Below are 12,828 nucleotides of genomic sequence, written 5' to 3'. Positions count from 1 at the left end.
GAGCAACCTGCTCTAGTGGAAGGTGTCCCTGCCCATGGCAGGGGGTTGGAAATGAATGATCTGTAAGGTCCCTTCCAAATGTCATGGTTTAAGCCTTGCTGGTAACTCAGAACCTTGCAGCCACTCGCTCAGTCCCCCTCCTTTCCTTCCTCCCCCTGCTCCTGGAGGGATAGGGAGGAGAAGTGAAAGAATGTAACCCCCATGGGTTGAGATAAGAGCAGTCCAGTATCTAAGGTATAACACAAAACCACTACTGCTACCACCAATAATAATAATAAGAGAAATAACAAGGGACCACCAACCGATACCCAGCCTGACCCAAGCAGTGAGCTTGCTCTTCCGGGTAACTGCCCCCAGTTTATATACTGGGCATGACGTGCTGTGGTATGGAATACCTCTTTGGTTAGTTTGGGTCAGGTGTCCTGTCTCTACTTCCTCCTGGCTTCCCCTCCTCCCTGGAAGAGCATGAGTGGGAGTAAACATTACTGAGCAGCAACTAAAAACATGTGTGTTATCAGCGCTGATCCCAGGCTGAAAGTCAAAAGCCACTGCACCAGCTACTAAGACTGAGAAAAATGACTGCTACTGCTGAACCCAGGACACCAAACCACTCTGTGATTCTATGATTGAAATTCCACTTTCCTGTAATAACATAGTACAGCAATACTGAAGTATTATTAATAAGTATTTGTTACTCTGCAGTCTCTTACTATGAGTCTGACTTTCTAATGAAATCAACTTTTCAGTAAGAACTTTTCCAGAAAACGCATTTTAATTCATGACCAGTTCAAGACTTTCAGCTGTGGGTTTATTTTCTGGGGCTTCTTTTATTGTTTTGAATAACTATTCATAAATTAATAAGGCACTTGGTTTACTCTGCAGATGCTTCTTGGTATTAATTTCGTATTTATGATCTTGCCTAGACAGGGGACTGGACATGGCTGAAAGAGTTTTATCAAAGGCTGATTGATCAGAAGTGGCAACGAAAAAAGAAGAGTAAAGAACACTGGTACCAGAAGGCTATACTCTCTAAATTTTTGTATTACAGGTAACCTCATGTCTACATAAATCTCTAATTCTGCACAACTTACTTTTGTCTGGTTTCTTGTCTTGAAGTAGGTGTTAAAAGTCTGCTATGGTCTGTCTTATTTACTGATTTATCCTTACTCAGAGAAAACTGAGAGATAAGATCAGGAAATAATGTGTAAATGTTTTAACAGAAATTGAAGTATTTTAAAGTAAAATTAAAGAATAACCAGCATGACTTACCTGGATATTTCAGTATTTCTGCATTTGAGGAAGAACAACTTAAAATATACAAGGTGGTGGCGCGTGCTGTAATTTTATGAGAGTTTAAGCAATGAGCGACTTGTCAACACAGCAATCTTTTAATGTATTGATAAAATTGTACTTTAAGAGCAGTGCATCAAATAGAACAATTCTAAAGTGGATCTGTTTGTATGTCATCAACTGAACTTCTTAATGGTGCTTTGTCAGCATTAATGGTGATGGAGCTGCACAGCCTGTTCCTTCCACTTCGAAGCAGCACCAGGAGGGTCCTGTTTCAGGTGAGAGTGATGAAGCAGGAGAGGCCTCCTGGCCAGCTCCTTTTGAAATGCCTTCTTCGTTATCTGAAGATCCAGGTGCCTCTAACCAGGTTAGTGTGTAAAATGTTTTAAATGGCACCTTAGTTTTTGTAGAGACATCTATCGTGAAAGGTTTATCGAAGATGCTGCTGCAGTAGTCTTTGCAGAAAGAAATGAACTAAGGCATTAGAAGAAGTTGGCAGTAGGTGCAGTTTAGCTTATGCCAGGGTTTCAGAGCTCTAAATTTCAGAAGTTAATTTTTTGTCACTATAATGCTAAAGACATTAATCTGTGCAGTCTTGAGAAAGAAAACATTTGGAACAGTCATCAATGGCTTTACCTGCAAGTAGAGAAATCTGGGGTAATGGTTAGACTTGATGATCTTGAAGCTCTTTTCCAACCTAGTTGATTCTGTGATATTCAGAAGGTGTATATAGCCTAAAGTTTTGGCCTTTCTTTTTAAACCTGCCATTAAAATGAATCTGTTGTGGCCCTGAGTTGATGAGGTGAAGAGGAAGATGGAAGACCTATGAAAATGTTTGCAAAACAGTTAAGCAGTAATTACAAATATTTGCTAGGATATTACAGAAGTGGAAAGTTCATAGTAATTATGCAACAAACTAGTATTAGGCCCTAATCCAGGGTTTCCGCCTGTGGCTAAGCTTATTTATGAAAACTCTTTAATTCCTGTGTTGTTTGAGTAATATAAAACAGGAGTTGATTATGTGTTTGAGAGGTTGGCAAATCTGATGCATTCAGTCTATGCTAATTTAATAATGATGCTATAGCTGTGCTTAGACAGTCTTATCAACTGGTATGCCAAATGACTTGGTCAGCTAACTTACAAAGGCTCTAACCTACGTTATCCATAAAATTGAGCTAAAATGGTAACTGCATGTGTTGTGGTGAAATACTCTGAAATGGGGAAATATTTCAGTGCTCTAAAGCTTTTAGAAAAAGGGTTGCTTCTCTTTTCCACTTCCTTGGTGAGCTGTTGCCTAATACAGCAGACTGTAATAAGTAAACTCTTGTGCATTTGTACAGTCTCATTTTCTTTATTTTATAAATAAGGCACCAAAGTCTAGTGTGAGGTGTCCCTGCACATGGTAGGAAGTTTGGAACTAGATGATTTTAAGGTCCTTTCCAACCCAAGCCATTCTAGGATTCTGTAAGACAGAGGCTTTACTTCTGGAGCCTGATAATCTGGTGCTGACCCTAGGGTAATAAAGAGTTTCTATAAAAACTTTATCTTCTCAGAAGCTTTAGAAAGAAATCATAAAGTACAAAAGATTGGGACTGGCTATAGAAAAGAAGTGTTCTAGTCACTGACCAGAGGCTTTTTGTTGTTTAATATGCATTTATTTAAAGATGCTAGAGGTAAAGGCTTTTCCCTGATATGCTTCTGTTGTTCAGATTATTTTTAATGGCCTAACTTTATCTCAGCAGCAGAATCACTCCTTATCCTTGTGCTTTTCACAGGGAAGTGTGCCTCTTGAACCCTCATATATAGTGGGGCATGTGGCCTCAGCCCCCAAAGAACAAAACCTGACTACTTTGTTCAATGACGGGGAAAACAGTCAGGTATGCTATCTGTGAAATTTGAGCTCCAACACTGAACCCCCAATTTAATCAAACCTTTTACAATCTGGTCTAGATTGGAACCAAGAGAAAAACTAAGTCCCCTGTAGAAGTAGCTTTTGTGGCATCTGCAATCTCTCTTTTAAGTTAATGTGAACGCGTAGCGTAGTGCATTATGTGCTGTCTTGTCTTTGCTGCTTTTCCTTCTTGCTTTCTCGTAATTCCACAGAATGTCCTAGAAAACGGGTTTTATACTATAGGGATTTACAGACCAATTTTTTTCTCCTAATGAAGGGCCTCAAAAATGACTTTGTCCGTAATATCTTGTGGACCTTTGAAGACATCCACATGTTAGTAGGATCAAATATGCCTATATTTGGAGGTGGGAGATACCCTGCCGTGAGCTTGCGTCTCAGGTGAGGTTTGAACTTAATGAAATCAATGTGCCAGGCTTGTCAGACTTCATGATTTGGTTCCTGTTTATCTCTCTGCATTTTGTGTGATTGACTCTTATTTTTTACATGCAATTTAAAGAATAAAATTCATGCTTTAGACTTAAAGGATGATATGCAGGAAAACAGTCCCAGTGCTGTGGGATTTTTTAAACCTAATAAAGATACTAGATTTTTACAGGTTTTTCCCTTCATTTTCTTCCTGTGGAATTTGAATACCAGCACTGCCTTTCCTAGAATACGTTTCCTCTGTGGCCATTTTGCTAAATATATCTCTCTATATATTATGTTTATATATTTTATAACTATATACTGTATCTATCTACAAATAGATGTATACACTATTAAAAAAAGAGCAAGCTGCTACACAACCTTTACATTTCCATTTTATTTATATATATGTGTATATATATGTATTTATATATATGTGTGTAATATATATACATATTTATATATTTATATATATTACACACACATATATATAATTATCCCCAGCAAGTCCCAGCACTAGAACTTGAAATGTTCTGCTGGTTTTTGTACCTCTGTATTTTTTATTTGAACACACTGGTGGTTTGCGGTCTTTCCTGATTTCAGTGTGAGTGTTGAGTGTTAAAACACTTCTGCAGATCTACACATCAGTTTCATTCTACTGCTATTTTTATGAGAGGGTAATAATACTTCTCCTACAGGGGTTCTGAACTTCAGTAACTGCCAGTTGGGTATAAGTACTTTAAACTTGTGACTGTAGTAGTTCTAAATTCTGACTTACTGTTCACTTTATGTTGATCGCTTGATTATCAATCTTTCTGTTCCTGCCTATGCATAGGCAAAGAATGAGCCAAAACTTAAAACTCATTTGATGCATTTGTCATCTTTTTAAGACACGTGGAGGAGTTAACACCTTGCTTGGACGGCGCTGTGGCAAGTTTGGGGGAAGGGCTGTGCTAGAATTAGTTGCAGTTAATAGTGCTCTTCCTTTAGAACTTAAGTACTTCGTTATCTAAGTAATAGTGTGATATCTGAAGCTTGTTAAAGTTTTAGTATAAATGTAGGCAAAAACTCAGATTGCTGAGGGAATGTGAGTGTATTCCACTGGAGACATCAGTACATCTGCTTTGTTTGCTGTAACTCATTGTTATAACAATTTACAAATACTTGTTTTAGTATCCATCCACTCTCAGGTGACTGAAATCTAAATCCCATTAGTAAACATCCCTAATATTTTCTGAAGAGTAAATAAAGACTTAAATAACACCACCAATATTTGATTTTAGGGATAACAACAAGCCAATAAATGTGCTAACAGGAATTGACTATTGGTTGGACAACTTAATATGCAATGTACCAGAGCTTGTGATGTGCTTTCATGTAAATGGAATTGTTCAGGTAAGTCTGGCGCTTTGCATTATGTCTAGGTTAATCCATTCTTCAGTTCCTAGAATTGATCCAATTGTAACACATCTCTTTCTAATCTTACTGTTTTGACAAAAAGATTACAGCAAAATCCCTTATTGCAGAATGAGAAGCATCTATGCTTCAGTGTCCGCTTACAATGACAAACTGTCAGCTTACAGTGACAGAATACTGTTATTTTTATTCTTTCCTTCCATGCATGCAAGATTCCCTCTTCTGTATGGGCAAAGACAAAAATAGGAAATACAGCAGTAGAAATACATCAGGTTCTCGCATCTTAAAATCTGTAGTATTAATTTGCCATGATAGATGCATGGGTTTTAAACCTTTGTTTTTACTGTTTTATAGTAGACCACAAATACCAGCAGAGACATCTGGAATGGAACATTTCACAAGGGTGTGTAGGGACAGGACAAAAGGAAATGGTTTACAGCTGAAAGAGGGTAGATTGAGATGAGCTCTTAGGCAGAAGCTCTTCCTTGTGAGGGTGCTGAGGCTCTGGCACAGGGTGCCCAGAGAAGCTGTGGCTGCCCCATCCTTGGCAGTGTTCAAGGCCAGGTTGGACACAGGGGCTTGGAGCAAGCTGCTCTAGTGGAAGGTGTCCCTGCCTGTGACAAGGGGTTGGGACTGGATGAGCTTTAAGATCCCTTCCAATGCAAACCAGTATCATTCCATGATACTCTGTAGCATATCCTGGTAGCATGTATTTGCTTACTAAGCTGACTAGGTTTCATTGAAGTAACAGTTAGATGTTGCACCTTCAGCACTTTTTTTTATCCTTCTGCTCTCCATTTACCATGCTTGTCACAGAAGTGAATCCTCTTTAAAGCTTTTATTGTCTAGTGTAATCAAGATGTGCTTGCTTTTGGAGTAAATCATAGAAATTAACTCAATTTATTATGACGCTGTCATAATAGAGTCTTTGTTTCTTTTAGCAATTGGCAGACACTGATCTATAGATTTTGGGGGAGTACGTATCAGAAAACCTTTCTAATCTTGAATTTTAACATGTATTTCTTGCAGAAATATGAAATGATCAAGACTGAAGATATTCCCAATCTGGAAAACTCTAATTTTTCTACCAAAGTGATAAAAGATATTGCTCAAAATATCTTATCTTTCCTGAAATCAAATTGCACCAAAGAAGGCCACACATACTGGTTGTTTAAAGGTAAGTAGATTTAGATAATTTTTGAAAGATTTGTATTAATGTCATGTTGATTAATGGATGGTTTTGCCTTTCAGCAAGTGGGAGTGATATAGTAAAGCTCTATGATTTAACCACACTCTGTGAAGAGACGGAAGACAAATACCAAAACCCTTTTACAATGCCAGTGGCAATTCTTCTATACAAGTGAGTTGTTATTTTCTTGTTATAATACTTAGTTCTTGGAGCAATTGTATTAAGAACACAGACCAAAAATGAAATGAAAATCTGTTGCATCTAAACCTCAGTCTTGCTAAGTCAAAACAGATTTTCCCCTCTTCACCATTTTTCCCATGTAAATGACACTCTTACTGAGTGAGTCTTGGAGACCCATCATCAAGTTTGGGTGACCTACCTTTGCAGTAGTATCTTCTCCAGCTTTTTTCCTTCTAACTCAAATTATCCAGGGATTTACTGTTTTGTTCAACTTTAAGGGTTGCTTGCAATATGATGTTGAAGAAAAACCAGAACAAGAAACACTATGGCACTATCAGAACATTGCTCCTTAATTGTCTGAAGCTTCTGGACAACGGCAGACATCCTCAAGTAAGAATTATGTGGTCTCTCTCTTGTAGCTTTGTGTAAATGTAATAGAAATGCTGTCACCTGATAGTATTTTGTGTGGTGCTTTCCCCTCCCTTTGCAAAGGACAGAATTCAGATTTATTTATAGACTTAGAAATTCTTTTATGCTTAAAGAAGCCCCTATAGACTATAACTTTCAATTGCTAGCCTTCACTGACCCTCGCTGCTGCATGAGTCTTCTTTTCTGCTCTAAAAAGGAACTTGTCATTACATTTGCTCTTTTGCTGTCATTCTCAAAGTGCCCTTTTGTGTTTGGAAGCTGTACAGACACTGAAGCAGATCTTAGCTAGCTAGCGTTAATTGTGAATATAAGAACACTTTTACTCTGGAGGTGGTTGAAAGTTGTGACAGGTCAATGAGAGGGGTTATAGAGTCTCCATCCTTTGAGATACTCATAACCCAATTGGACGTGGTCCTGAGCAACCTGCTTTGAGCAAGGGGTTGGGCTGGACAGTCTCCAGGAGACTATTCTATGGTAGGTGAAAGAGCTGGAAATACAGCCTCAAACTCTTGATCTCCTCATGGGACTGTTGTATCAGTCATGGGTACCTTAAGATGCTCTGCACTTTCAGCATCAATAAGAAGAGTAATGAAAAGGAGATGAAGCTGTGTTGACCTCCTTTGTTCCAGATACTTGATACTGGTTCTTTCCTAAGAAAAAAGGAATCCAGGTGCTCTGAAAGACAAGTAGTATATTAAATTTTAGTGAGGTAAAGGTGTGGATATCTTACGCATTACTTCTGCTGGATGTGTTAGCTTCCTTTTTAGCTGCAGAAGGTAATGGAGTGTGCTGCTTTCTCATTGGGATTTTCAGAGTCTATTCCTTGTCTTAAATTGAGAGTTTTATAAGGGAGTATCAATGTGTTAACTCAAAATGTAAACTTGGCTACTGCAGGAGGCTTGGAAGTTGAGTGGGCTTGAGTTGCTTTATGCAGGCTATGGTGCACTAACGTGGTAACTTAACCATGTTTGCTATTTATAGGCAGCACATCCTACCTTTCAAAAAGAAATACCTGAAATCTAATGCAAAATATAACTCGACTTCCTTGTCTGCTCTAGGTTTAAGCTGGCTTCAACTGAAAACTGGAGCCAAAAGTATGTTTAAAATGGTTTACAAGAGGAGACATGGCATGTATTAACTACACTAGAAGCTCTTGAAATTTTTTGCTTGCATAAGATTATTTTCCTCATTTGCATCTTTGTGACCTACAAGGTCTTTTTTTATCTTGTGTCAGATTTTACTTGTCTTCCCTGAATTAGGACACAAGTGGAGAAGCAAAAGCTTCTCTGAAGGCAGCTGTGGTTTGAGAGAATCTGTAGAACACAAAAGATGCAAATAAACAAGAAGTGTTTTAGGGTGGTGCTAAAAAAAGAAAATGGGATTATCAAGAGCTGCTCTTACATATTTATTCCTCTGTTAAGGAGAAAACCCGAAGCTGTCATGGGCCAATGTGGTCTGTGCTCCAGATTTAACCTTAATGCCCTATACTTGCAGAACAAGAGATGAAGACCTTGTAAGGTGTATAGTTGACAACATCCCGTCTGCAGATACTTGTTTCTTAAATAACCTTAAAAATTCAGTACTCAAACATATGGTTGTACAATGTGTGTGTGTATGGGCTGTATGTACAGGTTATCCAACACCAGTTTGCTTGCGCTCTTTACTCCTTATTCTAAGACTGTTTATGTTGCCTCTCAAAAGCAAACAGTAATTTGAATGCAACTCACTGATTTTATTTTTCTCTTCTTTATAAAGATTATTGCTTCAGCCAACTACATGTTGTCAGAGCTTTTTCAGTTGGATGAACCTAAAAAAGAAGACAGTACAGACTTCCCTATCAGTGGAAATTCTGATGAAAGTTACAGTGAGGAAGAGGAAGAAATGCCAGACAGTGATGAAAATGGTTCTTACAGTAACAGCTCTGATCCACCAGATGACAATAAAGCGGTGGCTATAATCAAATCTGTTGGAGAGTTATCAGTACCAGAGAAGTACAAGTCTGTTCATCGAATACGTGTAAGTGAAGCTCTGGGGTTTTTAAGAGTGTTCTTGAAAGATCCAGTTCGTGCAGCAAAGTTTGTCACTGAAATTGGATTTGCCTTCAGGTTAACTGGGACATGAGACAGTAAGGAAAGAAACTTTCTTTCATGGGCTGCTCATAAATTTGAAGTCTTTGAATTTTACAGTAAGGCAGGTTCAGTTTTCTTTCTTCTTTTCCTTCTACTTTACCCCAGTAGAAAACAAAAGCACCCACCTCTCCCCCAGAAAAAGCCCAAGGTATTGAGTTGTTCAGAGGTGATGCAAGTGCAACTTTGATGTATAGGCTGAAGAAATTATTTCTGCATGGTATTGATGTGCTTATTTTCCTGGGTTTGCATTGCAGACCACGTGTGGGTACTTCCATAATTACTGTTATGGAATAGAATCATCTGTTCTCCTCTCTGCATTGTTTTTGGGATTGACAGGAGAAACCAAATAGAGGTGAACAGATTGTGAGTTGCTCACTGAGATAAAGGAAAGAAACACTGTGACTTCTTTTAGTGTGGAGTTTTCATGTTCCATTAACACATTCTCTTAATGCCAGCTCTCATTTGCATCTTCTAGCCAGTAATTTTAGTATCTCATGAATTGAACACATATTCTTTTCCTTCACTGCTGACCCTCAATGAAGCCGAGCTGTGCTTTTCCTGTGTGCCATGGCACTGAAGAGCGCTGCAGGCTGGTGCTCAACTATGTTCTGGAGGTGAGTTTGCTGTTGACTTTCTCATGCCATTTCACCAAGTACCCAATCTTGAATGCTGCATTTCCTAAATACAGCTTTCATATAATCCCAGACTGGTTTGGGTTGGAAGGGACCTTAAAGCTCATCCAGTTCCAACCCCTGCCACGGGCAGGGACACCTTCCACTAGAGCAGCTTGCTCCAAGCCCCTGTGTCCAACCTGGCCTTGAACACTGCCAGGGATGGGGCAGCCACAGCTTCTCTGGGCACCCTGTGCCAGCGCCTCAGCACCCTCACAGAGAAGAGCTTGTGCCTAAGAGCTCATCTCGCTCTCCCTTCTGGCAGGTTAAAGGTTAAAGCCCTTCTCCTTGTCCTGTCCCTACAGGCCCTTGTCCCAAGCCCCTCTCCAGGTTTCCTGCAGCCCCTTCAGGCACTGGAGCTGCTCTCAGGTCTCCCCTTCAGGAGCCTTCTCTTCTCCAGGCTGACCCAGCCCAGCTCTCTCAGCCTGGCTCCAGAGCAGAGCTGCTCCAACCCTTGCAGCATCTCTGTGGCCTCCTCTGGACGCGCTCCAGCAGCTCCACATCCCTCTTGTGCTGGTGGCCTGTCAAGTTCACCTCTCAAGGTGAATTAAATTCCTACTTCTTTTTGCAGGGCTTGAAGTCTGTTGACAGCAGTGTTAAGAAAGAGAGTGACCTTCCTGCAGCTGACCCCAGCACTCCAATCCCCTTGAAATATGAAGATGAATCCACCAGTGGTGGTCCCGAGTGTCTGGAAAAACAGATGGCATTATTTTTAGACAAAAGTAAGTTGTATTGTGGTACAAGTAAGACCTTTCCAGTGCCAATGCCGACTGCTGCTACTTTTTGATTGTCAAAGGAATGTACTTTTCAAGTCACTAATGACATAATTGCCTGAGCAAAAGTAGTATACCACAAACTGGATGACACTCTGTTCTCTTTTAAATATGAAGAGAGGAGTTTATTTGGGATATTTTGCATATCATAGCATCTACTATTAGTAAACACAATTTTACTGGACCCTATTTAGATGTGGTTTGCAAATGATTTCCATAAGGTCCTAGTATTTTGGGGTTTGGTATGTAGAGCACTGCTAGTTGAGTGGGTTGTTTTTACAGGTTTTGCAGGCTTTTTTTGGGGGGGTATGGTTTGTGACTTGGAAGTTTTGTGGCAGAGCTCACTTCTGGCAGGTTTTTCTCTGCTATGATGCTTGCTGCTGAATTGCACATAAAGTATTAATTAGGATTTTGTCTTCTTTCTTTGCCTCCATAATTGTGGAAGGAAACAGCAGATAAAAGATGCTTTTGTTTGCTTAAGTACTCAGACTCCAGAAGTCTCAGACTCAGGTCTGTTTTATTTTTCTCTGGAGTCCCATACAGAGGTATAAGAAAGGACTCTTCTTACAGCAGCAGAGCCCTCTGCAGAGTGAGAAGCCCTGTAAGCACCACCTTGAAAGACATTGGTCTTGCATGTTTTTACAATACGTTATTCTCTCTCCCTTTTAAAGTTCTCTAAATAATGAGTAAATTCAGGTTTGAGCTATTCATTTAAGTGTTCTCATGTCTTTCTTCCAATTTTCTGATTGTCTCTGGGATGTCAATGACCTGGAGGTGTTTGTGTGCATTTAGTTTTTATCAGCTAGGTGACCACAGAATTTAACTCCTCCATCAGGTTACATTGTGTTCAGCTTGCACAGATTCTGCACAGTGCTGTTAACATGGCTGTTAGACTAATTTTTACCAAGGCCTACAGAATAATTTCACCTCAGCTCAGCAGGAACAATGTGCTGATTCCAGCTTTCCTGCAGCCAGGCTCTGTCTTCTCCCTCCACAATGTGGAACTGATGACACACTGCAGCTGCTTGCCAGCTGGCAAGGAGAATGTTCACATGTTAACTTCTGTTTAGAAACAAGTGTTTCCTGGGGGATGTGGCAGAGAAATACTGCACAGAGCTTAAAAAAAATAATTATTTGATATCTGGATCAATGTTGGAGCTTTTCCCCGAAGTAGCAACTTGTTTAGCACATAAGGATTGAATTCAACACAGTAAAAAACAGTTCTGACATAAGGAAGAAACTTTTGTTCCTCCCGTGGGTGGGTTTTTCTGTGGTGCAGATTATGGAATTCCTGTGCTACATGTTTATATTGACATATAGAAAGGGTAAATGGTCCTAATTCAATTTCTAGCTTAAAGAGAACTTCTTCTGAATAGTAAATGGATACAGTGTATGTGTGTGCTGTGGCATTAACTGCATGAGTTGTTGCTGTATTAGATTTGTCTTTATCTTAGTGTAAATGTATGGTTCTAGAAGTTACTAAAGATAGTGGGCTTGCAAGTCCACTTGTAAGCAAGAGACTTCTGGGTGCAGATGTTGTCAGAACAACATTCTGTCCTTTGGAACACCTAAAGTCAGTGGCCATTCTGGATCCATGACCACTGCAGCATCACAGAGTCCCAGACTGGTTTGTGTTGGAAGGGACCTTTCAAAGCTCATCCAGTTCCAACCCCCTGTCCTGGGTAGGGACACCTTCCACTAGAGCAGCTTGCTCCAAGCCCCTTTGTCCAACCTGGCCTTGAACACTGCCAGGGATGGGGCAGCCACAGCTTCTCTGGGCACCCTGTGCCAGTGCCTCAGCACCCTCACAGGGAAGAACTTGTGCCTAAGAGCTCATCTCGATCTCCCCTCTGGCAGTCAGATAAGGAACCTTCATAATCTTATGCTCAGGATGTCTTGAAATGAGTGTGAAAGAGACACTTTTGCCTTGTAGGAAGGACCAGGTTATCCAGCTCCTTCTGTGCTGGAGGCTAAACCCACACACAGAGGTCTTCTCACTTTGAGACTGTTCCTACAGAAATAGAGCATGTATTGTAAGGATTTGGTGGAGACCAAGACATATGGCTATTTTGTTCTTTTCTACTGCCCTCTAACAGAATAGTCTTGGCCATTGCACCCATGTTTTAAAAGCTATAAAGTATGAGAGGTTCTTTAAAATCAGGGTTCTTGACCTGGTATGCAGCAAATTGACTAACATAGAATCATAGAGTGTCAAGTTATTTATATCATGTCTGCACAGAGATGGGTGCTGGATGGTAACTCCACAAAGCCAGTATACACCCTCAGTCTGCCAGCCATCCACTTTTATACATTCCAAATAGTGAGAATTGGGGTTTTTCATCTATATAATGTCCTGTATTTATACTGTGTCTTTAAACAGAGATGAGAGAATGAGTTCTGTGTGCAAGGTCTCTGTAGAATAGAATAGGGTTGG

General features: G+C 39.9%; 1 protein-coding gene across 3 annotated transcripts in view; it reads left to right on the top strand.

Moving 5' to 3' along the window:
* Nucleotides 1-12,828, top strand: part of EDRF1 (erythroid differentiation regulatory factor 1) — a 28,038-nt gene that overhangs the window by 4,399 nt on the left and 10,811 nt on the right. For 2 of the 3 annotated variants that reach the window (XM_062635216.1, XM_062635215.1), the window contains exons 5-15: nucleotides 924-1,048; nucleotides 1,498-1,657; nucleotides 3,066-3,167; nucleotides 3,459-3,580; nucleotides 4,891-5,002; nucleotides 6,053-6,200; nucleotides 6,275-6,383; nucleotides 6,671-6,782; nucleotides 8,577-8,837; nucleotides 9,493-9,564; nucleotides 10,193-10,343. In XM_062635216.1, coding sequence (XP_062491200.1) covers nucleotides 924-1,048; nucleotides 1,498-1,657; nucleotides 3,066-3,167; nucleotides 3,459-3,580; nucleotides 4,891-5,002; nucleotides 6,053-6,200; nucleotides 6,275-6,383; nucleotides 6,671-6,782; nucleotides 8,577-8,837; nucleotides 9,493-9,564; nucleotides 10,193-10,343 — 1,474 coding nt within the window. The remainder of the gene's footprint in view (nucleotides 1-923; nucleotides 1,049-1,497; nucleotides 1,658-3,065; nucleotides 3,168-3,458; nucleotides 3,581-4,890; nucleotides 5,003-6,052; nucleotides 6,201-6,274; nucleotides 6,384-6,670; nucleotides 6,783-8,576; nucleotides 8,838-9,492; nucleotides 9,565-10,192; nucleotides 10,344-12,828) is intronic. The other variant, XM_062635217.1, reaches the window with a different exon arrangement.

The sequence above is a fragment of the Pezoporus occidentalis genome, unplaced genomic scaffold (genome assembly GCF_034315485.1).
Source record: "Pezoporus occidentalis ecotype Australia unplaced genomic scaffold, CSIRO_AGI_Poc_V1 ctg45, whole genome shotgun sequence".
NCBI lineage: Eukaryota > Metazoa > Chordata > Aves > Psittaciformes > Psittacidae > Pezoporus > Pezoporus occidentalis.
The sequence above is the reverse complement of the archived record's forward strand: the minus strand, read 5'-3'. Positions and strand labels throughout refer to the sequence as shown.